General features: G+C 38.6%; 5 protein-coding genes and 1 long non-coding RNA gene across 9 annotated transcripts; 2 read left to right on the plus strand and 4 right to left on the minus strand.

The window, feature by feature from the left end:
• The first annotated feature begins 3394 nt into the window (after window positions 1–3394).
• Epp (Ecdysteroid phosphate phosphatase) lies at window positions 3395–6168 on the plus strand. 3 transcript variants are annotated; one of them, XM_076906349.1, is made up of 5 exons: window positions 3395–3523; window positions 3788–4025; window positions 4090–4570; window positions 4697–4791; window positions 4871–6168. In XM_076906349.1, exons 1-5 carry the CDS (start codon window positions 3417–3419, stop codon window positions 5660–5662), a joined length of 1713 nt encoding a protein of 570 aa, XP_076762464.1. In that variant the 5' UTR covers window positions 3395–3416; the 3' UTR covers window positions 5663–6168. The 3 variants fall into 3 exon arrangements, with proteins under 3 accessions (XP_076762464.1, XP_076762463.1, XP_076762465.1); XM_076906348.1 differs by having other exon boundaries at window positions 4090–4791; XM_076906350.1 differs by lacking the exon at window positions 3395–3523 and having other exon boundaries at window positions 3845–3957; window positions 4090–4791.
• Window positions 6169–6459: 291 nt separating this feature from the next.
• Window positions 6460–7675, minus strand: Etfb (Electron transfer flavoprotein beta subunit). Its single transcript, XM_076906366.1, has 3 exons — window positions 7527–7675; window positions 6994–7392; window positions 6460–6932 (listed from the first exon to the last, which is right to left on the minus strand). The coding sequence occupies exons 1-3, from the start codon at window positions 7575–7577 to the stop codon at window positions 6621–6623; spliced, it is 762 nt and encodes a 253-aa protein (XP_076762481.1). The 5' UTR covers window positions 7578–7675; the 3' UTR covers window positions 6460–6620.
• An 850-nt stretch (window positions 7676–8525) lies between these two features.
• Window positions 8526–9562, plus strand: LOC143430355 (rhodanese domain-containing protein CG4456). The gene is made up of 4 exons (XM_076906586.1): window positions 8526–8730; window positions 8904–9104; window positions 9184–9346; window positions 9428–9562. The coding sequence occupies exons 1-4, from the start codon at window positions 8568–8570 to the stop codon at window positions 9480–9482; spliced, it is 582 nt and encodes a 193-aa protein (XP_076762701.1). The 5' UTR covers window positions 8526–8567; the 3' UTR covers window positions 9483–9562.
• A 44-nt stretch (window positions 9563–9606) lies between these two features.
• On the minus strand, window positions 9607–10788 carry LOC143430352 (NKAP-like protein). Its single transcript, XM_076906581.1, has 4 exons — window positions 10682–10788; window positions 10472–10556; window positions 10004–10401; window positions 9607–9921 (listed from the first exon to the last, which is right to left on the minus strand). Exons 1-4 carry the CDS (start codon window positions 10771–10773, stop codon window positions 9744–9746), a joined length of 753 nt encoding a protein of 250 aa, XP_076762696.1. The 5' UTR covers window positions 10774–10788; the 3' UTR covers window positions 9607–9743.
• Window positions 10789–12038: 1250 nt separating this feature from the next.
• Nkd (NKD inhibitor of WNT signaling pathway naked cuticle) lies at window positions 12039–22841 on the minus strand. The gene is made up of 5 exons (XM_076906328.1): window positions 21305–22841; window positions 16504–16709; window positions 15803–16213; window positions 15068–15369; window positions 12039–14809 (listed from the first exon to the last, which is right to left on the minus strand). Exons 1-5 carry the CDS (start codon window positions 21381–21383, stop codon window positions 14158–14160), a joined length of 1650 nt encoding a protein of 549 aa, XP_076762443.1. The 5' UTR covers window positions 21384–22841; the 3' UTR covers window positions 12039–14157.
• A 49-nt stretch (window positions 22842–22890) lies between these two features.
• LOC143430185 (uncharacterized) lies at window positions 22891–24184 on the minus strand. 2 transcript variants are annotated; one of them, XR_013102612.1, is made up of 3 exons: window positions 24056–24184; window positions 23604–23920; window positions 22891–23174 (listed from the first exon to the last, which is right to left on the minus strand). It is a non-coding gene; the product is annotated as an uncharacterized LOC143430185 (long non-coding RNA). The 2 variants fall into 2 exon arrangements; XR_013102611.1 differs by having other exon boundaries at window positions 23526–23920.
• Between the last annotated feature and the right edge of the window lie 2574 nt (window positions 24185–26758).

Consider the following 26758-nt stretch of genomic DNA (forward strand, 5'->3'; position numbering starts at 1 on the left):
TGCTTTTAAATATAAACTATAAGCTGGTGTTATCACTATATTTTTTTTCTTTCGTTTGGAACCTATAAAGAAGAAAGTATTTGATATATTTTTTGACACGAAAGTGCGATTAATGAAAGAGCTTTTTGGTTCGCTCGAATTGTACGTTAAATTTTGTCGAACCCTCCCTATTTATATTAGCTTGTCTGGATAATGATTTCTCTCGAGGCAACGACGTGTTTCGCAGTGTTATTGAAAGCTGCGAATTACTCGGATTCCTTGTGAATCATCCACGTAATGTAAACGCGATAAAGGTGTTTCGAGATCGATGATCGACTGATCAACCGACACGTATCGGTCAGTGATAATGTTGGCAATTTTCATCGATGATTACGTTAATCATTTCACTGCAGAATAATGATAAGCCAAGCATTGTTGTCAGTCAAGTTGCTTTAACAGTATTTTTAATCACACAATCTCTATTTTACACAGTATGAAAATAAATTGTCAGCTTGTGATAGATAACACGCGGAGAGCTTGTATATTTTTTTTATAATACACCTACAATTATGATTTTTACACGGATAGTACTATCGATACGTGGGAAACGCCGTCAAGCTTGCCAAGAATTGCTCTTTGCTTCTCGTTTCATCGAAATACCTTAAAAACTACTCTTGCTCTACGTACTTCAAAAAATACACTGTGAATAAATGTTAAATAAATCCCTCGATCTTGTTGAATCACAAAATTCTTGTATGATGTATTCTGATAAACTTAGTTTAATCGAAAAATGGTAAAACGAGTATGTAGTGTCTTTTTTAAAGTATCGAATCTTTATACATTTGTATCTAGTTACTATTGTTTAATAGTGCCTTCGTAGAGAATTGAAATATGCGGAAAGAATTCAAGAACGAACCTTAATATTTTACTTGTAAGCACATATTATCTGTGCTCGACAGAATGAATTGTCTAAAATTAATATAAACGCATCATAAATTTCTTGAACTGTTTTTTTTAATGGATCATGCTAGTCGATCGTATCTAGTCACTGAAATGTGCAATAACGTAATCAGCATTTAATTTCTATATTGAGACATTGCTCAAAATAATATCGGCGGATTGAAACGACAATTGTTATATTGAGATCTTTAAATAAATTGTAATGTCCTATCGAGAAGTAGTGAAGTTGCCAAATTTTCTCCAATCGGAGCAACAAATTGTTTTGAGCAATAAATAGTTGTATGGACTGCCATAAGAAAGAAAAATTGATAGTACGATCCGTGCGTAATTTTTAATGCGAAAAATTCTTATGCCAAAATCCGTACACGCCCGTCGAAATACGTGCGTACAGTTATTTTACGTCCATGCATTTATCATACGTTGGAAATTTCAGATTTAATCTTCTACCTCTATAAAGTTTGCAGTACTGACCTAGTCGAACGAATTAATACGAAGTCAAGCATTTCATTTCCTATTATAGCTCACCTTGCCGTCGATTCGAAGCGACTTTATATCACTTATACTATTGAAAGATTATTAATTTTTTAAGGAAATATAGAATCTTTATTAATAAAAAGTGCAGAATTATTATTCATAAACCGTATAACTGCAGTGTAATTAGTTAATACTTAATTTTCTCGTTTTATGCCGCCATAAAAAGCAATTAAACATTTTATCTGAACTTCGTTCAATATCTTTCGATATTCGAAAAACGACTCATACGTTACTCGAAGATGGAAATTGCATACAATCTTCGTGTTTCCACGTGCAGTAATCGCAAGAAACGAGTATCGCAAACGATTTACTCCCGTAATAAGAAATTCGCAGCTCCCCAAAAAGCTACGAGTCAAATGGTAAAACACATGTATGTAAAATTTACTTTAATACCAGGGATTATGTAAATTAAAGTGGAATATGTAAAACAATCAAGGATAATGCAAGCAACGGCATTCGCGTTCAAGTGATGCACAAACTTTTTAATATCGCACCACGCATTGTTGAAATATTAGCGAGCAAGTATGAAATATATTTTATCGAAATGTTAAAATAGCCAGATATGACGGAGTATCTATTTTGTTTCGAAAATTATTCCGTTTCTTTGTATTATTGTCACATCCATGCGTCAAATAGCGTTTCTTACTTTCGTAGCATTTCTGATCCGTCGCATTCGATACGGAAATTCAATGATATTGTTCGTTAATTCGCTTTATAGTAAAAATGATAAAATTTTTCGAATTTCTTGCTTTCCAACGTGAAAACGAGCGACTTGGAACGAAAACGACAGATGAACAATATGTGTAATTTAAGGAATTCAATAGTTACGAAAGACTCGAGTCTCATGTTTGTACAGTAATGGATAAATTCGAATGTTTCACAAGTTCGTAAGGCGATCGAGATTCTCGACCACTTCCGACGAATGGCAAAGTTAAATGCGTTCTATTTTATATACAACGTGTATACACATATAATTCTGTACCTAATGTACTAATATGCATTAACACGAGGGTTGTTTAAATTTCTCTGGGATTTTATAATTTTCATACGAATAAAGGAATTTTAAGATTAATATCGCAGAAACTTTGATATATTTTCATCAGCAAAAAGCACTCCTAACATATGGTACCAATGTTATTCAATTCTTTCAATATTTCATGTACAAATCTTATAAAATTGTCGTTGCAATTTTATCTCTGGATAAAACTATTTCTGAAAAATATTATAAATGCGAACATTGATATCTCTACATTAGGCAAACGAATCGAATTCTGGTATCTATCGCTGAATGAAGTTATAAAAACTATTCGAAAACCAGAATATAATATATCACGCGCGAAGTCAATTAATAACGTGACAATTAAAAAAAGAATTTACAATGACAAATCGATTAAAACGGCCTGTCATAGCCTTGTAAAAAATAAAGTTTATTCAACCCTCGAGGAAATGTAAATCGTAATATTCTTTTTTTACTTCTCTATCGTGATGTTACAGCGTGAAGAATGTTTGTAATCGACTGTTGTAACAAATCAACGTACGAAAACATATCGCTGTTTCCTACGCTAGTTTTACGCAATGTATCGGGTCGTGTGCCATTGTTGAAATTGTTACAAAGTATGCGTTGGATATGAACAAATAAAATACAGTTATTCGAATTAGAATGTTTCCCTTCCCGATTGTACAGCGATTTTCTTACATTGTACAGATTGAAATGTAATTTTCGAGAATTCAATTGCAAGAAATATTTCTCTTGCACCTTCGTCGTACAAGCTTCGTCGTTCTAGCCAACCGTTAACATCGTTAAACGAAAATTTGAGTGCCATGAGAATAAAAAAAACGTTTCAAATTTGAAAATCGAATCTTCGATTCGATTCGATATGAGAGCAGAAAAAAGATTCCTTGGAACAATGTTGGTAGCAGCCACTCAGGTGTAATGTACCGTCATGGCGACGTTACCGCCGCGAAAAAATCCAACTCCAACGAAAATTTTCAAACAACATTTAACCCCGTTGCAAACGCTTTTACAGTTGGGTTTCCCGAAACATCGAGCGTAAGTATTATACAACGACAGCAAAACATTGTCGATATCTCTTTATTCTAGCGCAAACAATTACAAGCGAATGCAGTCCACTCACTTGTAAACAAACAGCTGTCAAACTAAGTTTTATTATTAATTTTTTCCTTCTTTTATCATGCTCTAAACGTACATACTTGCGCGCCCTTCTATGTCGTATTATCTACATTCTGAACTTTTATTATACCGATTGTATAATTTGTAATGATTGATCTGAAATGGATATTCTTTGGTGCGCAGGGAGAAAGCATTGGCTGCTACAGGACACCGAGGTGTTCAACTTGCATCCGATTGGCTAGTGGCTCATGTCAGAGATCCAACTTTGGATTCAGATACCCACAGACAATATGTTTTGTACGCTTGCCCTACGGGTGAATTAGCGGAGCAGCTTGCCAGATTTTGGTCAGAAAGTAAAGAACTTATATGGAATGGAGCGCATAATTATATGCCGCATGTTACACTTGTATCATTTTTTAAAGTATGACAATATATTAGAGTATATTAATTGAATCCAGAAAGTAATATAAACTTATCTTTTACAGGCCCCGGATGAATCTGTGGAAGAATTAGTGAATGCCCTTGAAACTACAATTAATCAATCTGAGTTACCAGAAAATATTGAATTAGAAACTTACATTTCTCCTAATTTTATGGGCCTGTTTGTTAAACAAGTAAATACAGATTGGCTGAAACACATTGCCATTCGTTACGTGAATAAACTTTCAAGTTTGGGTATCTCTGGCGAACCTCAAGTAAAATCTTTTCATCTAACATTGGCCTATCAGTTTCCCAGCAATTTATACCAACAGTTACGTTCGATGGTAGAGAAATTTACACTCGCATGCCCAACTAACTGGGAACTTAGATTATATTCCAGGGATCCTAGACTGCAGAATGCACATGTACATAAAGTAACGCATCCTCATATGCCTAGAGAACACGATGAATTAGAATTAAGAGTCGGAGATTATATTTACATTCCAGAAGGAGCATGTAGCGTATCTACAGATGGTTGGGTAGAAGGTACTTCTTGGTTGACTGGTATCTCGGGTCATCTACCTTTGAATCATACAAAGCGTACAGCTGAATCTGATTCGTGGACCCTGCATGCTACCATACCAATTACTGACAATAAAAATGAAATTATAGGAAAAGAAGAAATACCTCCGAATCGTAAACCACCAGTATTGTTATCGTGTGATTCTATAGACACTCCTGATGGTGTAGCGACAACTGATGAACCAGTAAATTGTATTAATTATTTATTATTCATTCAGGCATAAGAATCCAATTTTTTACGCTCTTTTTTTATCGATATTTTAGATGGAGGCTTCCGAAGCTCCACCAAGTTCCTTAAGACAGATTTTCATATGTCGTCATGGAGAAAGGGTAGACTTCACATTTGGAGCATGGATTCGTTATTGTTTCGAATCGAATGGGTCCTACGTTCGTAGAGACTTAAATATGCCAAAGGAAATACCGTCACGAAATATACAAGACTTTCGAAATGATAGTCCTTTAACAACCGTAGGTGAAGTGCAAGCAAGTTTGGTAGGTGAAGCTATGAAATCGTCTAGCATTAAAATAGACGTGGCTTTTACATCTCCGTCGTTAAGATGCATACAGACGTTGACTCATATTTTGAAAGGACTGGATTTAAACATCCCGATGAAAATAGAGCCAGGTCTTATAGAATGGTTGGCATGGTATCCAAACGGTGTACCAGTTTGGATGACATCCGAAGAATTAATAAAAGCAGGTTTCAATATAGACAAAAATTATGAACCAGTTATTAAAGCAAAGGAGCTTCCATTGAAAGAGAATGCAGCCCAGTATTATGAACGAAGTTACGAATTAATCAAACGAATTATTGAGAATACAGTGGGAAATATTTTAATAGTAGCTCACGCTGCTTCTTTAGCAGCATGTACCAGACAATTAACAGGCGGTAGAATACCTCCAGCCTCTGAGGTTACTAGATTAGCTCAGAGAGTACCGTATTTAGCGTGTTTAACAGCACGCGAAGGATTAGATGGTTGGCAGCTTCATCCACCTCCATTTCCACCTATAACTCACACTAGTAATACCAGGTTTGATTGGAAAGTATTATTATAAGAGGTAATTAACATTTTAAATATAGTTTTTTTCCGTCTTATCTTTTAAGATGCAAGAGCAGCTTACTCATAAAAGACTGTTTCGATACAATAACTGGTTTAGTTTATGCATTTTAGTTTATTCAAAGTACATTAGAAATAAGAAGAGCATTAAGAAAAATTATTCTCTGGGTTGGGTTATTTATCAAATAATAAAAAATGCCAGTCGACTTATTCGTATTATTTAAAAGGATTAAGTTAAGTATTGTAGAATACTAAATACGGGTATTGGCATTTAATTCTACCTTTTCTATGTATAAAGGATTTAGAATATGTGTCTTTAAAAAGAATGTACGAATTAATATTTTAGTATAATAGTTTTTGAAGAAGATATATATATATTCTCATAGATTTCGTACAGGACGATTAGTAGCCAAACAATGTGTGGTACTTTAAGAGAAAAATGACATTATATATTCAGAAGTATTATCAATGAAAAAAGAGAATAAAACGAACAAATTTTGTACAAGTTATGTTGTTTAATAATATGTAATATGTATATGTGTAGAAACACTGTTACTAATGCGTTTAATAATAATTTATTTTATCGTTATAAAAAATCAGTAAATAATAAAATCATTCCACGCATTGTATAAGCCTAAGGAAATAATAGCTGGTGAAACAAAATAATAACGTGTAAAAATGTAGAAGTACAAAATCGATATAGAAAGCTAATGTTATTTACCAAAGAGATATATGAATATATATAAAATGTTATTTCATTAAAAATATCAGTTATATCATGAAGGGACCTACCGCTTTATTTGATGCGAAACAAATTTTATTCAAGTCTAACATACAGTATCTTATATGATGTATAAAAAATTGTTCTATATACAACAAAGTTCAATAAAAAATATAATATATGTAAAATATAACGATATACGTTTTTGCCATAGGTCTTCTGGTTACAATTGTAATTATACATGCCCACGTTCCTTTAATTTAGTAATCAATGTATCAACATCTGGTATAATAGCACCAGCTTGTCTAACTGGTGGTTCTTCGACCGACAAAATATCGATCCTGGCAGCAGTATCGACACCAAGATCTTTCGGTGTCATTTTCTTAATTGGTTTTTTCTTTGCTTTCATAATATTTGGAAGTGTGGCATATCGAGGCTCGTTAAGACGAAGATCAGCACTCAATACTGCTGGCATTTTTATCTTAACAACTTCTAAGCCTCCATCAACTTCGCGTGTAACATTTAGCTCGCCATCAGTCTTCTCAATCTGTTACGTAAAATATTTAATTAAAATTAATAGAAAATTTTTAAATATCATTGGAACTTACTTTGCTACAGAATGTTCCAGTTGGCCAATCTAAGACACCTCCAATCATTTGTGCTGTTTGATTGCTATCATCGTCTATAGCTTGTTTCCCAACAATAACTAAATCTGCCTTCTCCTCTTGAGCTAACTTAGCCAAGATCTTGGAGACATGAATCGGTTGGAGAGTATCATATTCGGATCCACTTATTTCAACATGAATTCCTTTATCAGCACCCATCGCAAGTGCAGTTCTTATCGTATCTTGGGATTGTGCTGGTCCGCATGAAACCGCAATTATCTCTTGTACCAATTTTTTCTCTTTCATCCGTACAGCTTCTTCAATTGCAATTTCATCAAAAGGATTCATCGAATGCTTTACTCCATCTGTCACCACGCCTGTCTTATCAGGTTTCACACGAATCTGAAAATGAAACGAATTAGAATTTATAATAAAAATAGAAGCAATGGAAAGCTACATATGCTACGTGTATTTAACTGAAATAAGTTATTATAACTAGAGTATATGGAATCTTTAATTGTCTTATTGATATCTACCTTAACTGCATAATCGATAACTCTTTTCACACCTACGAGCACTCGAGCCATTGTAAATTATTAAACAGATTAATAAACAGATCGTTGAAAAAAATTAAAGACTACAATTAAACTTGTTTCATAATATATTTCTCACAGATGATTCTTCAGCCTTCCTCACACGTAACTACTAAATTGAAAATAGTCTAAAGTCCATTTCTCCGTTGATATGGAACGAACAGATATGCACATTTCATGTAATTTTCACCGATGAGACCGGGAGTCATAACATGGTCGTTAAAAAACTCTTGATTACAACTTGATTACACTTCTTATGGCCTCGGTATAATTCAGAATGACTCGAGAAATAAAAAACAAAAAATTAACGGTATTAAATGTTAATTAACGGCAGTGATTATTTTGTGACCCGTGGCGCCATCTCTGCGAAAAGTGCTCAAACTGGTCGCACAGCGGTACCGACAGCGAAGTAAACTACTGAGAACTACTAGCGCCATCTCTGCGGAAAATACTGAAACTAATTACCGACCTTGTTTCAGCAGCTTTCCAAGAGATGGCGCTAGTAGTTCTCACTAGTTTACTTCACTGTCGGTACCGCTGAGCGACCAGTTTGAGCACTTTTCACCGAGATGGCGCCACGGGTTCTAGAGTAGGGTCCATATCGTCTGTCTCACTCTTTCCTATAGCGTTCTTATATGTCTTTCTCTCTCTTACTTCTTACAGTGATCTCACTGTGACAAAATTGTGATATCGCGGATAGTTAAATCATCTCCATTCATAAAGGTAGCATCCGATATTAGTTATCTCAAAAGAAGTTGATATCGATATCGTTATCTTTGATATTCCGAAGAAATACGATTATATCACAGCAAGGAATCATTCAAGAAATAGACTACTACTTTTATGGATATTATAATATTTTAAAATGCAGCTTAACTTAGGGCACTCTCATATGTGCATAATGTGTGTCTACTGTGTTGCATCGCATTAGTATTTTATTTGCAATCCATATATTGCAATTGCACAATTGTGGACAGACCAGAAATGTTCACTACTCGTAAAATAATTATGAATTCCAGCAAATTGCAAAAATTTTATAAATGTACTTCGTTCAAATCGTTGTATCAGAACTCTTATGTTATACCACAAATATTTACTCATGATAAATTATTGAAAACCACTTCATATAAGACACCTTCCTCTAATGGTAATTTACACAATACTATTGAAATGTAGAAGCGTTTGTGAATTTCCTCATTAATAATTTACATCATTTGTTTGTTACATTTTTTAAAACTAGTTTGTGCATAGTATCAGGTGATATGTTTTATAATGAAGATAAAATTTTACTTGGAATGTATCAAGTGTGCTATTTTTTAGTACTGACTTCACATTTTTCAACTTCAACACCTGTCAATACTGATATTAAAACCATGTCTGAGGACAATAAGAAATCCCTTAATGTTGATTACAATGAACTTTTAAAAGCTCAGAATGATGATAGCGTTTTAATTATCGATGTTAGGGAAAAAGAAGAAATTGATGAAACTGGAAAATTACCTGGAAGCATTCATATACCAAGTACGTTAGATTAATTATGGTGAATTTGAAATTATTGGTCAAAATATTAGATAAATATTATTAAATTCTATCATTATAGTGGGAGAAGTTGCAAACACTTTGTTAAGCCTTTCCAATAAAGATTTTAAAGAAAAGTTCAATAGAGAGAAACCTTTGAAAGATACAAAAATTATTCTAAGCTGTAGATCTGGAAAAAGAAGCAGTATGGTTCAAGAAGAAATTCTAAAACTTGGCTATGAAAAGTATTTACCTATTTTTAAACATAAATGTCAACTAGATATGCTTTCTTCACTACTGCTTTAACATATTTATTCATGTTGTAGTGCTTATAATTATGTCGGAGGCTGGTTGGACTGGGAAAGTAATCAAAAAGTATAAAGTGTAATATGCTACAATCATATTTTAATATATGTAGATGTAATTGTTAATAAAGTGCTTTCAATCATTTAAAATAAAAATTCCTCACTTTATCCTTACTGTTTTATACGATATAGAGATGTATAATCAATCGATTAAATATTTACACATACTTTTATGTATGCATACTACATACATACAAATACCATGCATTCAAAACATTTATATACATTATATCAAATAAGATAAATTATCCATTTATACAAGAGAGAAATAGTTACATCACTTCTTTTTTTGCTCCTGAGCTAGTTTCTGATTAACCATCTCTCTGAATTGCCCCAAAATAAGATTTTCTCTCTTTTGCCGTTCTTCTTTACTAAACATAGCCAAAGCCCGTTTCTCATCGGCGGAATAAATCTGGTTCTCCTTACGAATACGAACAGCTTCCATTCGTCGATGTCTAAGAAATAAAATAGATATGAAGATATGTTTGTACAAAAAATACACCTGCTATTTTTTAAAATTTTATATAGATATGTTACCTGCTACCACTCATAACGTAACCAACAGATTCATATGCAGCAATCTCTTCCGAAGTCAAACCAATTTCACCTCTTCTAGGTATACGTTTCCCTTCGGCGACATATGCTGCCATAGCAGCACCCTCACCAGGCAAAAGAGCTTTGCCAAAGTCTTTAGCTGACAATGTCACATGTGGTTTCTGAACTGGTCCTATTGCACCTTCGTCACCACTTTCATCCGAACTTGATCCTTTCTTAACCTTCGCTTGATCATTAACACCATTTTTTTCCACCCACTCCAATTCTTCTGACTCGCTATCAGAGCTGCTCTCTGACTTCTTCTTTTTCTTTTTACGTTTCTTCTTCTTCTCCTTCTTGGATTTCTTCTCCTTCTTTTCTTTCTTTAATTTTTTACTCTTCTACAATAGCAATAAATTCTATTAGCATAGTTTACATCAAATATTTGAACATCAAACTACTCATTTATACCTTCTTCTTCATCTCTTGTTTCCTTTTTCTGTCCTTTGGTGTGATACTGTCTTTATATTTACCAAATTCTTCATCTTCGTCAGAACTGTATCAAACGAGAAAGTTTATCGTGCACAAACAATTTATCACAGTGAAACGATACTACCAGTAAAAATAAGAGTAACATAATTAAAATTATTGATATTAGATAGGAACACTGTAATTTCTTACTCTGCGATTCGCGTTGGCGATTTTCCCCAAACTCTGTCAACGCCGCATAACCCAATTTGTTCTCTGTCTCGTCTCCGAGCGTCCATCGTCATGTCTTTCTTGTTTATGTGACAGTCTGCCTAACCATATGATTTTCTGAGAAACGTACCGTGACGTTTGAGCATGCGCTGGAGGTGGGCTTTTCAAATTTTCGAACAATCTACTTGTTACAAGTGATCCGCTACGTATCTTACAATATAGTGTTCTGACGGAGTAACAGAGAATAAAAACATAATTAAAAAACTAACAATTTTATTAATTTAGTATCTCACAAAAGAACCGTGATCGATAATACATTTTAAATTCAATAATATAATAGATAAAAATGGATAAAGGAGAAGCGTGTACAGAAGAGTGAAAATAATTTCGAGGCTTTATTGATCTACTTATTTAGAGAATGAATCCCAAGACGAATTCCAGTAATATATAGTATCAAAATGTTTTTTTTTTTTTAATAAATATCAATAAAAAATACATTACACAAAATATCTACAATGGTTACAAAGATCAATAGAAAATTACATGTCTCTGGACAGGCACCACCATCCAAGACTTATAAATGTACAAAGTAGCAGTTGTCGTCGTATCTAATCGTTATTGTTAGTAATATATATCCATCGTAATTAATAAATATTATTAATTATAATCCCCTCTTCGCCGAGTAATCAGATTGAAAAATATCCATAACAATTCCAGTTAAATATATTTAAAATCTTAAACATCATGCATTTCCGAATAGTAATAAAAGAATACGTAATTTAATAATATACCGCTAGAGTGAAAATTATTGTAGCTGTTTTAATATTCAATCGATTCATTTGAATTTGGGAAAGTGTTCTTCGTAAAATGAGATTCAATAATTAATACTTGCGTAGTAACAGATATGACAAGGCACTCTTAGCAAGTCCACACTTTTCAACATTACTTCCTTTTTTTGCTCTAAAACACCTTATGTACTCAATGTTTCAAGTCTCAGAAGGTACGTATACGTGATACTTCTTTTATTGATTCTTGACGATAGAAATTTTCCATCACTCGTATGCTTAAATTTCGTTTTTAGCATCGATCGTCATCATTCGAATAACTACGCGTTCTAATTAAATTTTTTGTAAGGAACGTATCGTTTACCATTTAACGTTAAAAAATGTATGCATAAGAAAGTGGAAAAATCGTAATATATATGTAAAAAATCGTGAGAAATAGTGATTCTTTTTCAGCAATAAATTAAAGCTTGTGACAAACAAACTATGTTTTCCTGCAATTCGTTTTATCAACTGTAAAACAGAAAAATAGATCTTAAAAACATGAACTGTTTCACAATTGTTCTCTTATAATTACACTATCTTAATACTTTTTTGTATTGTCGAGAAATACCACCGTATAAATACAAGGAAATGATGATTACCGTCATTATGGGATATACTATTGTATTCGTTGGAATATAGAAGCACCATCGATTCGTGCTGTAATCTTTACGCAAGAATAACTTTCAAATAGTTTTCGTAAAAATTACAACGCTGAGTATCAAATCGAGAAAGATATTGAACGATTGCAAGCACCTAAATACGAAACGTTGAAATAGAAGATAAAATTATTTTTTATATAATTTCCTGAAGTAACTGCACAAAAATCTGAAAATATTAAAAGAATCAAGGCATGATTCATGGAACGAGTCCGTGAATTCAATAAATATTTACTTGCTAAGTGATAAATGGATGTACTAAAAACTTTGCAATCAATCAATACCTTCCAATATATTTTGATTAAATATTTATCTATATTTTGTTTACTTTATAGTTCAGTTAATAAATACACTTCGACTATAAATTACAGAATGTCGCAAAAAAGTGTCCGTCGATTCTATCTTAAACGTTAAACGATAGAATGGACAGATACTTTGTTGAAACTTTGTTCCGACTCTCAGCAAGAAAGCTCCAGTCAGAAAAGCACTTTGTCTCTTATGTAAATATACCGACTCCTAGTTCTTCCCTCTAAGACTTTAGAATATTTTTAGCTCTCGAGAATTTTTGTTCTGAATACATATTCGGAATTCTACGAAATTTCATTCGTACGCTGATTCCCTAGGTAACTGTAAAGTGATTACATTATTGTTACGCACTAATACTGTTTCTGAAATAACGCCATTTATTATAAATAGAACGAATCGATTGTAAAGTTATCATTCTAATGAACAAATCGTTTGTATAGTCATTTCATTAAAATAAAATTCCTGTGTAAAATATAAAATGCATTTTGTACTAAAAAATGTTACACGAATTAAAATAGGGAATTTCATACGGTTTTGTACACACGTGATAAATTTAAAGGAGAATTAAAAGATTCTTCCTTCTAATAAAAATTCGATAACAACAATGTTTATAAAAAATTATTGATTAAATTAGTAAAATTGATCATATTGTATATGTCTATGTACAAAAAAGAACTGTCGTCATATATGGATGTATATGTGAATGTAAATGTCGAGCATTACGCCAGTGAGAAACCGTTAAAGTGTTGGAAATAACAACCTTCGTAGTAAGCACTTCGGTATACAGATAGATCATTGGTATCATCTTCGATCTTTGCAATACTATTCATAGCACATAGCATCGTAACATATACTCTCTAATATCATTCATGCTTTCGTGTGCTGCGGAGGTTCGAAATGGAAATAAGAAAAGATTGACCTATACCATGTGATAAATAACTAACGATCCCTACAGGATAAGATGAACACGATTATACGTTTCGAGAATAAAACTTCTCGAAATATATTATTTAGTCGGTGCCAATGACGATCCAAAGCAGTTTGAGTCATCATTTTTAAACATGCGCTTTGATTCGTCATAGATTCTAGTCTATGTTCAAATTGGGTTCGATATCGCAAATGTGCAAGAAAAATCCATTAAGTTAAACTTCGAGGAGTTTTCTTCCACGTCCACGATCGTCGACTCGAAGATGGCAGTGAATATCTTTATGTACCAAAATTTACAAACATTTAATAACGTTGATGTTTCCCTGTCCATTAATTAACATTAACCACGTATTCGTAATTGAAATATTCTTCCGCAGGAACTTCTTTCCTTCTCCTTTTATGCTTCTACGCATTTCGATATTTGGAATTAGTATCTCAATCCTAAAGTTGCTAGGTAAAATAAGTAATTTGATTCTTAATCGAAACTGATACACTGCAGTTACTACAAAAGTCAATATACAACGTTATCGATAGATATATCTCGAGTACAGTTCCAAATGTTCAACAGCTGACCTCAAGCAAGATGATCTCAATCGATAGACTTCAAGCAGCTAGCAATCAGACAAAAATCTCTGAAGGAACAACACAGATCGATCAGTCTCCATTCTATCGTTCGAGGATTAACGCAGTCGCCGATGCATTTCGTGAAACTCGCGCAAAGACTCCTCGAACGAGGAACGAATCAAACAAGCGCCTCCGTGTGATAATGATGATAATGATGATGAATGTGTTCGTGAACGTGCTTGCGACCTGTGCTCGCAGCCGCGTTCTGCGAGAATTCCCGTTCCAGCCAACGTACGACCTGCACCATAGCTCTAGCCTGATCCTGTTCCCTGGTTGCGTGCTTCAATTGGTGTTTCTTGCTTGATTTACCGCATTGCTGCGTTTGCCCAAATTGCGTTTCATTACGCGGAACGTTATGATTGCTTGTCGTGGTCTGATTGATAGGATTCTGATTGTTCGGGCTGGTCAGATTGCCGCCGTTATTACGATTCGCGTTAGGTGCGGTCGTGGTTTGTTGATCCGTGTACACGTTTGGATTGATCACGGTTCTTGGCAAAACTTGAGGCTGAACGTACGCTCGTGGTGGTTGCGCGGTGGCGTTTCTATGGTGCCCGTATTGCGTCCGCGTTTTCCTCAGATTACCCCGTGACTTTGCAGGTACCTTGGAGAACGACGTGAAACCCTGAGGCTTCTCCCGGATTGGTTTGTGGTAGGCAGTCGCCGTAGGCCGGGACTCCGACGGTGAACGACAATCCTGATTGTAGTGGGGTGAGGACTCGACGTGCGGGGTTTGAGATGGAATGCGCAGTTGCTCGTTCTGATGTCGTTTCCTTAATTGACAAACGCGCGATAATATTTTTATTATTCCTTTCATTTCGGAGCAAAAATGTAATACTAGAATTATGACAACAGAAAAGAATACTTGAAAATTAGAAAAAGAAACGGTAAACGAGATTATTCTAACGAAGCGACCACCGTATTTGGATACGTTGCAAAGTATCCATTCAAGTATGCTCTCATCCTTCTCCTTTGAAAGAGAATGTCACCATTATTATCTATGCGGTTGATGAAAGCGAATGCCGTCGTACCTTGACGTATGAAAACTGAGATTATTCTTTTCCATGTTCGCCTGAATAATTTCCAAGAGCTGCTGCCTTTGTAAGGCACCACTGCGTTTTCTCTGATTAGTTGTGAGGAGGGGCGCCAAGGGGGAAACTGCGGGCGAAACATCACTGTCATCGCTAATATCACCCTCGGAGCTATTGGAATAGGGTGATGGTAAATGAGGCACGGGCCCCACCCTTCTGCGTAATTGCTCCTGCTTTATTCGATTCGTTCGCGCGTTTTCACCGTCATCCTCGCTGTGAGTATCCACCTCCTTCTGTTCGTTCTAAAATGACAAACGAAAAGAATATTTTCATTTCCACTTTATTAAATAATTTCAATTGACTGTACGAACTAATCAATTTTCATAATGCGGAACGCTGCCTTGCATTCAGAAAAACGGATACAACACAGCCAGACAAAAACACACGGCTATTTCATTCACCGGCAAGGGTTCGTACACCGCAACAACAAAAAGTCAATCCACAAGGACCCCTGTACACATCTGGTCTAACATCGATAAAAAAGAAAAATATAAGGGGGGTAGGGGAGCGAAAAAACGCATAAAAAAAGTCTCTTCACTCGCGAGCTATAAATCTCGAAAGGCAGGGATGATAAATCCGCCTCTAGCTTCTAGAATTGCCGGGTTACGAAAGAGGACGCGGCTCCATAAAAAGCCGGGCCTCGAATCCTCGCCTCGCAAGGGGCATCAATCTTACCTGGCAACGGTGTCGTGGCACCCTTCTCCTTCTAGGAACTCTACGTAAACCGTGCGCGGCGTTGTGCTGCCCGGCATTGTTGCAGGACGACGCGTGCTTCAAATGGCAGCAGGACGAATTTCCGGAAAAGCTCGTCGCCGGCTGAGTAGACGCGTTTAAACAGCCGCCTGCTGTTGTCGTTCGCGTCTGGCTGGCTCTCTGGTCCGGCGACACAGTCAATTTCACCTTAATCGTCTTACTGCCGCACGGTGGTACCTGGATGGAAGCGCCCAGGGTATCGTAAATGGTAGTGACCAGCCCGGCTATGTCGTCCTTTGTTATCTTCCCGTGGCCGTCGAAGTCGTACAGGGTGAACGAGAATTCTTGCCGCTTTCGATCGCCCTCTGCTACCGAAACGTCGCATTCGAATTCCTACAGAGGAATCAAACGCTTTACTATTACGTACATCTACATATAATCCGTCAATCTGTATGCGAAAGGGAACACCTGCGCATGAGGATGTGAGCGTGGTTTCCAGCTATTTTAGTTAAGCCTTGAATTTAATTACGATCATCAAGATACCGATAATTTTGTTTTTGGCCGTCGAAGAGGTATCGTTCTCAAAACTCAGAAACAAGTCGCACGATGGTAAAGAATAAAAAGACGTAGACATCCCTTTCGACTTTTACTTTTTTTTCAACAGGGAAGAGAGTTAATAATACCTCGAAACTGAGTTGCTTCGTTGTACTAGCGCTCGGTTGTTCGTCATTTCCGGTGACCAGTGTAGGGCTGGTGGAAGCGTCAACCGCGACCTGCGGTGCTTCAGTTTCTAACAAAATTGGCTGGGATTCCGGTGGTGAGCCGCTACAAGGTGCCGAGACACCGCCAAGAAGTTCCTCCGAATCGCTGCCTTCCGTATTACCAACCACTGTAATCAAACGATTGTTAACCATTCAGTAATACCGAGTGAACCCTCTCCTTTACCATATCAATCGCGCAAATCTTCCACGCACCTTCTAAATTTCAATTTGTATGCATGCATATATGCATATACTTACGTCTCTACGTTAAATCTTATATTTAGATCGCACACGTAGACTTTTCTGACTGACTGTAGATACGTGGAACATCGTGAACGATCGTTCGTGGAACATATCGATTACATTAGGCATATTATAAAATATAACGCCCGGTAAATATAAAATCCAGAGTGTAATAACAATCCTAAAGCAACTCGTACAACCGGGGATTATGAGGATTCTAAGAAAGCGAGTCAGATAGAGACGAAATTAGGCTCTGTTAGTATTTACTGAAATAATAGAAGGGACGCAGTAAAAGTAAAGGAAATCGGGATTGTACGAAACACGATAAACGTAGGGCCAGAGGCGTGGTTAGTTCCCTTGCGCTTGGGCTCGTTATATTTCGCGCCATATAGTCTTGTTTCGCGTGCATGAACTTCTCATCAAAGAGAATGAAACTGTTATCTACGGTCGAGCGCCGGCATCGCTCGTAAACAAAAGTCAGAATCTCAAAGGTATCAAAGTAACATCCGCCACGGTAAGGCCTGTATTTATAGTCAGTTTCTGAGTGCCACTCGGTACTTAAGTTACAGAGTGTAGCAAGTATTTTCGGACTATGTATTTTGAAGGGGATGTAACTTTGAATAACCCAGAAATAAACACAACAGATCACCATAACCGATCCCTCGCGATCACGTTTTTTTCGCCCGTGAACTTAGAAAGCCTAGGGACCGTTATTTGCCGACGAGAAATAATAAAAAAAAAAAGTCGAACAACGTGGGGACGTTAGGGACTTTTCGCGTAGTTGGAAGACCACGTAATTGTGGAAGAAAATGTTTGGGTTCGAAGAACTCCGCCCCGTTGAGGATTTCGCGTGACGGCTCGGTTGTTCTGGGGCTAGAGATTCTAAAATCGAGCAAGAAGGATAGGAAAAATTTTAATCGACGGAAGCGTGTCTAGAGATTGATGGATGCGGATGCATTTAAACGCATAAATTACAGATCAAAGGGCTGCTGTTCCGTAATTACGGAGGGACCGGATTCCGTGCATAAAAGCGCAATTATCTTTAATGCATTCGCTCTATTGCTCGACCAAAATTATTCGTGCTCGGTGTGGAAGGCGATACGAGCGAGAGCCGGACGGATTAACGAAAGTTGCCACCAAAAAGGGGGAACGGGGACGCATCCATATCCAGCCGTTTATTTCAGAAACGTTTTGCACGCTCGCAAACGAAGGAAGCATAATGTATCTTTAATGCGTCTGCATTACGCCGCCGTTTACCGTTACCTAGACACACGCGTCCGCGTAAAAGCGCCTCTACGATATGAAACGTTCAAAAGATGCCTTTACGCAACCGTCGTGCATAAATGAACATCTATGAAACACGACACACCACTGGGCGATATGCATGGGGCGCGCTTTGCATAAAAGAATTCGCAAGCCCAAGTTTTTAGCGCCGCGGGAAAGTGCATCGCTGAAAACAGAGACAATGCCAGACGTACAGATTTAGAATTTTATCGAAACGATCGTTTTCCCACCCACGTAGGAAAAGAAAAAGAGATTCTGAGGTAATGATTTTATCTAACAGACCTCGGCCACTTCTTTCTTTCGTAACGATTAGAGTAATGTGACGAGCAGTTCAATTACCGCGAGTTTTACTTTCTTCGCATAACAGACAGTCGTCCTACACGAGTTCTACACTAACCAACACTAGAAAGAATAAGCTTTACAGTCAGCTCGGAATACTGATTAATAGGTACTGAATCTGCATAGTAAACACGAATCTGCATAGCCCACTATTATTTTTCAACAGCTGTGAAAATATACCGTAATGTATCTAGATGAAAACTTTATAGAAGGCATTCTGATTTTGCATACAGGAAATTTCAGTTAAGGAGGGCAGAATCGTATTAAATACCTTTAAAGACAAGTACCGCGAATTCTACTCCGATCGGATAAGAAGTAAAAAGTATTCAGGCTCCAATTAAAATACATCGGATGCAGGAATACAAAGTGCTCGAGCATTAGAATTATTTAAACTACCCGATCGAATCGGATTCTCTTCCGAGTCGGCGGAGCAATTACATCCGAAATATTAAAGGAATGATCAAGAATAATAATCAGGGCCCGATAAAACGAGTTTCACGGCGATTCGAGTCCCGAGTAGCCGGGAATGTTTCGAATGCTTTGGCCACCGGTTACACGTTTCCCTTCTATACGATCCCTTTGCCGTGGTCTCCTCGGCTCCGCGGAGGCTCCCCGCTTTTATCTTAATTCGCGCGATACATCATTAAGCCGGTGCAGCGTGATTCCAGTAAAATATATACTTAAAACCGTCGGCATCAAAGGGACCGCTGAGCAACGATAATTAGCGATACGAAACGCGTAATAAACGGAGCCGACCGCTAATTTCAATTACTCAAGAGCAACGTAAACAGAAGAAAAGAAAAAAAAAGAAGAAAGGAGGAAAACAACAAAGAAGAAAGGGAAGGAAACAAGGAAGCGAGCATGCACGCGCGCATACGAAAAAAGAAAAATAAGAAAATGAAGAAAGGAAGAGCGAAGACCGATCGTGGGACAGAAAACAAAAACAAAAAAGAGAGTGGAGAAAAATAGAGAGAGAAAAAAAAAAAGAAAAAGTCTGGATAATCGTATCTGCATAAAGAAACGGACGCATATACGCGTATAATGATACCTGCCGTGTGGTAATTACGCCCGTAACTCTTTCGTGGGGCCAGCGTTAAAGACCCAAGACACTGAGCGCGTACCGGCGGAGAAAAAAGGGAGATAAAGAACGGTCAGGAGAGGGGGAAATCGTCGAGAGAAAGAAAAAGAGATAGAAAGGGGAAGATACGATAAAAGGACGCGGAGAGACGAAGAGGAACAAAGGCGAAAGATAGGGCATAGAGAGAGAGAATAATCTTTGCGCTGATATCAAACGAATAAAGAATAACCGTGAACGCCTTTTATCTAACCATCGGACTAATGTATGTAACGAACTCGCAAGGTCCCGATAATTAAACTCCACCCTTGACGCGCGACCCTCCCTCTCGTGCACTACCGTGTACATTACGCGCACTACGCGTCTACGTGCTCGTATGCGCGCACGCGTGTGTTTATACCGTGTGTACCGTACCGCTTTTGCGCCCTCTTGAATGAAAAGCAACGGGGGGAGCGAGAGACAAACGGCTTCTGCATTCTTCTTTGTAAATCACCCCTTTCTGTTTGCTCGGCTCGTAACTTTTATCATTTGCCGACGCAACAGCTTTCCATCCTCCCCACCTTCCCCCCAATCTGCCTCTTACCATCAGCCTCTCGACTCGTATGAAAATTTGCCTCGCGACGCACGAGAAAGCAACCGTAAAGAGGAGGCCGTAAGAGAGCGGTGATCGGGAGAACTTCAAAAGCGGCATTCACCGCCCAGCGAGACGGCCCGGGCGATTTTCGACCAGTTCCGTTGCCGACGATGCAACAGCCAGCTTCGAAAAACACATTTGCTGCATTTAAATCCATCTGTTTATCGTTCCGTGGCTTTAATTTCACTCATTTTTTCTTACTTCCTCTTCCTTTCTTTTCCAATTGGTTTACTGCTTGTAATATTACTGAGCTGTCTCTTGGGTTTGTAGATTTTATATTCTTGAGGCAACGAAAACAGGAGCAGGCTAACTGAAAATTAGTTGCATACCGTTAGTAACGATTTTCGAGTATCCATAAGAGATTTTAGTTAATCTTAGTGCTGCAACTTTGGTCGATAAATCGTCATCACATTTAAACAAACGACCGCCTAATTTTGAACGATGCACTTGCAAGATGTAGGAACGAGAGGTCATATCAATTAAAATTTTTCGGATTCTAGAACACGACTAACCCGTTTTATTTTTACCCTTCCTCTTAACGAATAGATAGCTTGGTCTTCCGTTAGACGTAGTTGTACGTTTGTTTTATCGAAGTAAACTTACAAATATTATGTGTGAAGTATATCTTGCACTTGGTATTCTCATTTTGCGTATTTAATTGCTTATTCGGTTTCAATTTCGTTGCACAATGTATTTAAAATTCTTGATCTCCCTGTAGTTCAAAAACAGAGGTGAGAATGACAGGATAACATTGCAAAAACACAAGCGGAACACAATTATAGATCAACGGGTGAGAAAAATGCAAGCATGACGTAACACCACGTGGGATCCACTTCTGTCATGCTGCAGCAGCATCACCGAGGAACACGCACCGCGCGCCTCCCAACTCGGACACAAAATATCACGTCTATAACCGGATCGACCGGACAAATCCGTATGTTACATTTCGATCTATCTCTACATCGCGATTTCGATGAATATCGATACCTCGTGTGTGCATATGACAAAGAGTACGAAGGGAGAAGACAGGGGAATAATGCAAAAGATAAGAATATACGTATAGATGAAATAAAGGAAGAGAATGAGAGAGAGAGAGAGAGAGAGAGAGAGAGAGAGAGAGAGGGACAGAAAGAATTATAGAAGCTTACCAGAAAAGGGTCTATAGCCAGCGAGGAACCTTGCCCGCCACCACTTTACGAATCCGGTAGCCATGAGACCCTCATGCATCCGCAAACGCTGCGCACACTTTCCTTCCAGGCTTCTTGTTCCGCCACTTTGTTTCTATTTTTCTTTTCAAACTCGTCACTCGTATTAAATTCTTCCTGTTCCTTTCGCGTCGCGACAGCGGCCGTATGTCACATTCCCGAGAATACCGCCGTCCTCGATGGAAAAAGCACAGTTGTTTTCACCTGATGATCATTCGTCGTGCCCGATTTCTCGTGCACGGTGTACACCCGTCCCGTAGCACTGCTAGAAACTGGAAAACAAACACACTTCCGCGAACTTCATACCCTCCTGGTAGTTGCTCGCTCGATGTCGACCGATCACACGATAATCGACGTGTGCGACACGCACCGTACGAACAAACACGTGTTTTTTAGGGTTGTGTAACGTTCGAAGCCTGGGGAGAGCGACCCAGTCAGCGCCCAATCCGCCTACTTGTTTTTTCTATCTCTCGTTTGTCGTGTTTTCGACGCAACGGCGGAACGTTCGTGCTCGCATGCTCGCACTCCTGTCACAGAATTTAGTTGTACGCACAGCCGCGAAAAGAACAACACTCGGTTGTCGTGTTTAATCCAGATAAAAGCGTCGCAAGAGAAAGAAACGCGGCCGCAACGAGAGTGGTCGGTCACACGACATCGCTCGACTCGTGGCCCGACTACGACTACGGCCGATCGTTCTTGCCTAAACCACGTTCCCCGTAATTCCCTTTCCCCCTCCATAGGGCGCTGCGTCGTCAACAGTGCCGAGCCGTGGATACATGGGCCCTGAAGGTAGGAGGCGCGGCTCGAAACCTCCGATTCACGCTCTTTCTGTCCGTCTCTCTTTCACCACCCTTCCATTCGCTGCTTTGGTCAGCTTCTCTCTGTTTTTCCTTCAGATACCTCTCCTTTCCATTTTCTCCTCCTTCTAGTTACATACTCTCTATCTCCCTTTTGCCCTATACCCTTCTTCGTCCAGTATTTCCATCTTCCTCGATCTGCCTTTCTCTTCTTTTCTCTTCACGTTCATCCTTTTCTATGTTTCCTATCCTATTCGCTATGTTCGCTCTCTGTGTCTCCTTTTGTCTGCATCTCTCTTCCTCTTACATTCTGTCCCTTTTCCTCCCTTCCCGCTTTTACCCTCGCGCTCATTTTGTCGTACTAACCACGCGTATACTTTCCTTTTCTCCTTGCTTTTCTCTCCTTCCTTTTTGTCCAGCGAAGGTCTATGAGAGTGGCGAAGAAGGATAGCTTCGCGCGGCTGGTGGGGTTTTGAAGGAAGCCGATGATGGTTCAACGTGGTCTACGACGACACTAGATGTCGACGCCGCGATATCGAACGGCATGCGTAAAAAGGGAATCGGAAGGACCTCCTAAGGGTTTCGATTATCATTGTCACAAACAGACCGTCGCCGGATTTTTACGCCTCCGTTAGCTCGCGGACGTTGCCCCAATTCGCTCATAGAGAACATCACTTTTAAACAATTCGAGAGATTTAAAAGATCGAACTTCCCTAACGAAAGGACCCTCGTATCAAATTGTTCCTGCAAACAAAATTGTCGCACTCACCGAAATCATTACAGAAATCCTATAATTCGATGCAATGACGCACAACCCACCACTGTGCTTTTCGTCGCAGCAAACTCAAGCCGATGAATAATGGTTTGGGATCATTTTTCCTTTTTACTCGCCTCGCGTCTTGATCTTCTATCCGGTAGAAATACTAATGACAATTATCCTAATTAATACTTCAATGGTAGATTGCAGTTATTTATCGAGGGTCATACTAGATTTCCTGTTACATCTGCCGATAATCCTATTAAAAATAGATATCACATTAGAATTTGATAGATGAACAGTGATAAGGTTAGATTATTATGAAGGTGGAATAAATACAACTACAAATTAAAAAATTTTGAATAATTTTGTGTAATTTTCAATAACTTACTGAATCGTGATGTACAGTACGTCGATGCTTAGGAAAACAACTCGGTACGATGAGTTCACTTATATCGTTCTTGAACTTCAACATAATTTTGAAAAGTTAGTACAAATGTCCATGCTCTTTAAACGTTTTATTATTTGTTTTTCAGTTATTCAAGGTTAAAACACGTAAATGTAGTAGTGTAGTGAGATAAATGAGAAATATTCTTTTTGGAGACTGTACCCGCACGCTATTATCTCCTAGCGGTGTTTCAGAAGAAACATAGGCGTCACCTTTGACAATGTAATGAATGAACTTTACCGAACAGCACTTCGTTACATATACACGACATTCGACGACAATTTCTTCTGTCTTCCTTCAACGTGATTTGTTAATAAGGTCATCACTCGTCCTTTTACTCATCAAGTACCACTTATTTTCAACGTTTCACCAACCTGTAGAGAATCATATTAATAAGTATGCATAACAATTAAAGTTATTTCACCAATTAGGACGTAAAGTACTAAAATTCCTTTAATTTTCATTTTACATCAACGAGACTTTGCATTTTAGCGAGTGAAAGAGCGCTACCTATGTATACCAAAGGTAATTAAAGTTGCCGTCCATATGATGACAATCTAAAAGATACGAAGTATGAAATTAGAATGATTTATAGAAAAGGAAAACGTGCCTGGAGACGGTACCCCGAGTATCTACGCCATTGGTTCGGCAAGTACCCCCTTGCTCTCCCTGTACGGAAAGTCTCTACCCACCATGCCACGCTATGCCGTGCTGTGCTGCGCTGTGCTACGGTTTGCCATGCCATCCTCAACCGCGTAGCGTGGCTAGTTGTTTCTTTTCTTTATTCCTTTGTCGGAAAGTCGGTGGCGCGCGGAGTCTCGTTTTTAAGAGAAGAGTAGAGGGGAGGAGGCAAAAGGAAAACGACAACCGCTCAGCAGGGGCTGAGGAAGGAATGGTCGGGCCGTGGCTACGGGAAGGGGTATAAGGAGGGAGGGAGGGCCATGCAGTAAGGAGAATAAAACGTACGGTTCAAAAACTCAGTACAGACTAACCTCGAAATAAAGCCGACAACGCGCTCGGGAAACCGAGGTATATCTATTAATAATAAACTGTTTTCAGTGAACTGTCTTCCCTATCGTCTAGAAAGAGAACACGAACGCGACATGCCGGCTTTTGCATGGTCTCGCCCATTCGAAAGCGTCGTTCAGCCTGGTGTTCGTTTCGTTGCGTTGTTATGTAATATTACGTGCGAATAGAGCGTGTATATCGCGCGCCGGTAAGAATGCTGTTGTATGCTATTAAGGAAAATTGCCCCCTCGCGACGGTAAATAGGAAACGTCACGGATTCTTCAATACGGCCACTAACATATCGAACGGCTGTTTAATCTGAGAACGTAAATTCAATTGCATATTTATGGAATACCTTCATAATCCTGAGATCTCTTTAGCGCCTCATTAAAACGGACAATCTGAAGTGAATAATGTGTCCGCCACTTATCCTAGCTCTCCATTGGTATCGAACTGCGTTATATCGATTCTCGCTATCAAGCGACACTTCAACTCGGTCGTAGCTTTGTTTCTCGAACGTCAAAGATAACGATCTGGTGTCGTGTAACGACCGTTGTCCGATGTTTGCGATGTCTTTCATGGTATCTGTTGCATTTAGAACCTTATCAGCGGACAGTAGTCATCGACAAACAGCATGCGTACATCAGAGTGCATTTCTTTATCAATACTGATTTTCAGGTTTTCGCAATCGCCCTAATAGAGTAAGGTTAGATCGTTGATTTGGACTTTCCATCGTTGCTCCCTACGGTCACAAAAATATCGCAAAACACATCACAGCAAGGTCATTATCATCGCATCACTTGACACTCACGTGCAAGGGGAAGTGCGCGTGAATTAAAATGTTAGGCCACACTGAAATACACTCGGGAATTTTTCTTTCGCGCCTTACAATCTCAAAGTGAGTGTTAAAGCACAGAGCAAAATTATTTACTCACAACGTAATAGTTTTTGTTAAATCTGAATTATTTTATTTTCTAATGCAAAACTGTAATTTCAGTTTACTCACAGCGCAGTTGTAACAATTGAGGAAATTAAATTAGTGCGATTCGAGAACTTTAGAGCTCTTTGTAATTTAGGCAATTTACTCCGAAACTGCTCTCTGTTCCACTTAAACGGTAAAACAAAATAAAATGTTATTCTTGCGTTAATTATTAAGGATTCTTATTTTTTACATAAATCTTGGGTCTACGTTTCGGAAACCTTCAATCTCCCTCTGCCGACCGGGCCGCCCGAAGAAAAACAGGAAGGGAGTGGAAGGGGAGGAGAAAGGAAGAAATAAGAGAGGGAAGAAGGTCCACGACCGGATCTTATAATTACGCTAATTAGGCAGTAACGCGTAAAAAAGAGCGGCGCGAGTATTTATCGCAAGGTATCGTGAAAGGTATTACGGAGGTCGGCAAAGGAGGACGTCGTACGACAGAATACGACAGGAAAGGCTATAATATAGTTTTGCCGCAAGCATCAGAAGCAACAGCAGCAGCAGTTACGGTGGTAAGCAAGCGGACAGCAACGTCGGTGCCGAGAAACAGGCGAACCCTGACGTTGGTCTCACCGTACGCTCCGTGCGTCTGACAGATGTCTAATTTGAAGAAAATCCGAACGGAGGAATGCGTTCTTAAAAGCCGGCTGAAAAGCTTAAGCATGGAATCTGTCGTAACAATAAATATTCGTCGGCAACAGCTTTGAAGAGACGGCTTTGGTATGTTCAAAATGGTGCCGCAACCGTGTTTTTGTAACACTTCTTTTATAACGCGTTTCGAAATATATATTTTAATGAATATTTCGAATAATTTTGGAATGTAATTTTGCAGCGGAACTGCTGCCACGTAAGAAAGTACTTTAGCCTCCTAATAGATGGTTAGTCATTTATTTAGTTTCTAGCTCATATATACATTCAGAGACGTTATCTTATGCTAGCCCTCGTCAATTACAGATACCCGAATCGGACGCATTTAAGGAAACTCGAGAAACCTCGTTTTGCTTCGTGAAAATTAGCTCGTCCGTACATAAAGACGCTCCAATGTGTTCCCTTCGCGCGCAAATGTCCCTGGCTAGCATGCGAGGGGTGGTGGGTTCATTCAAGCGGAATTATCGTTATCGCTGGTTTCCCGTTCTATTTTCCCGGTGGATGCTTAATCAGCGACCGACAAACTCATACTGAACGTGTGTGGTTGTTACCCGTCAGAGATTTTTCTCTCATCAGGCCAGAACAGCCCGGGACTGAGCGTTTATGGGTACCTTTGCTGGATGGATTCGTCGGTTGGGGAGGGTCGTGGGGCAGCGGGGGTTTGGGTAGCGACGACGAGAGCGAGGGGGATAAAGAGAGAGAGCGAGAGAGAGGAAAGAGAGCCACGGCTGGATTGCGGGCCGGCCGTGCCGTGGCGGGG

Source organism: Xylocopa sonorina, chromosome 13 (assembly GCF_050948175.1).
Source record: "Xylocopa sonorina isolate GNS202 chromosome 13, iyXylSono1_principal, whole genome shotgun sequence".
Classification (NCBI taxonomy): Eukaryota; Metazoa; Arthropoda; class Insecta; order Hymenoptera; family Apidae; genus Xylocopa; species Xylocopa sonorina.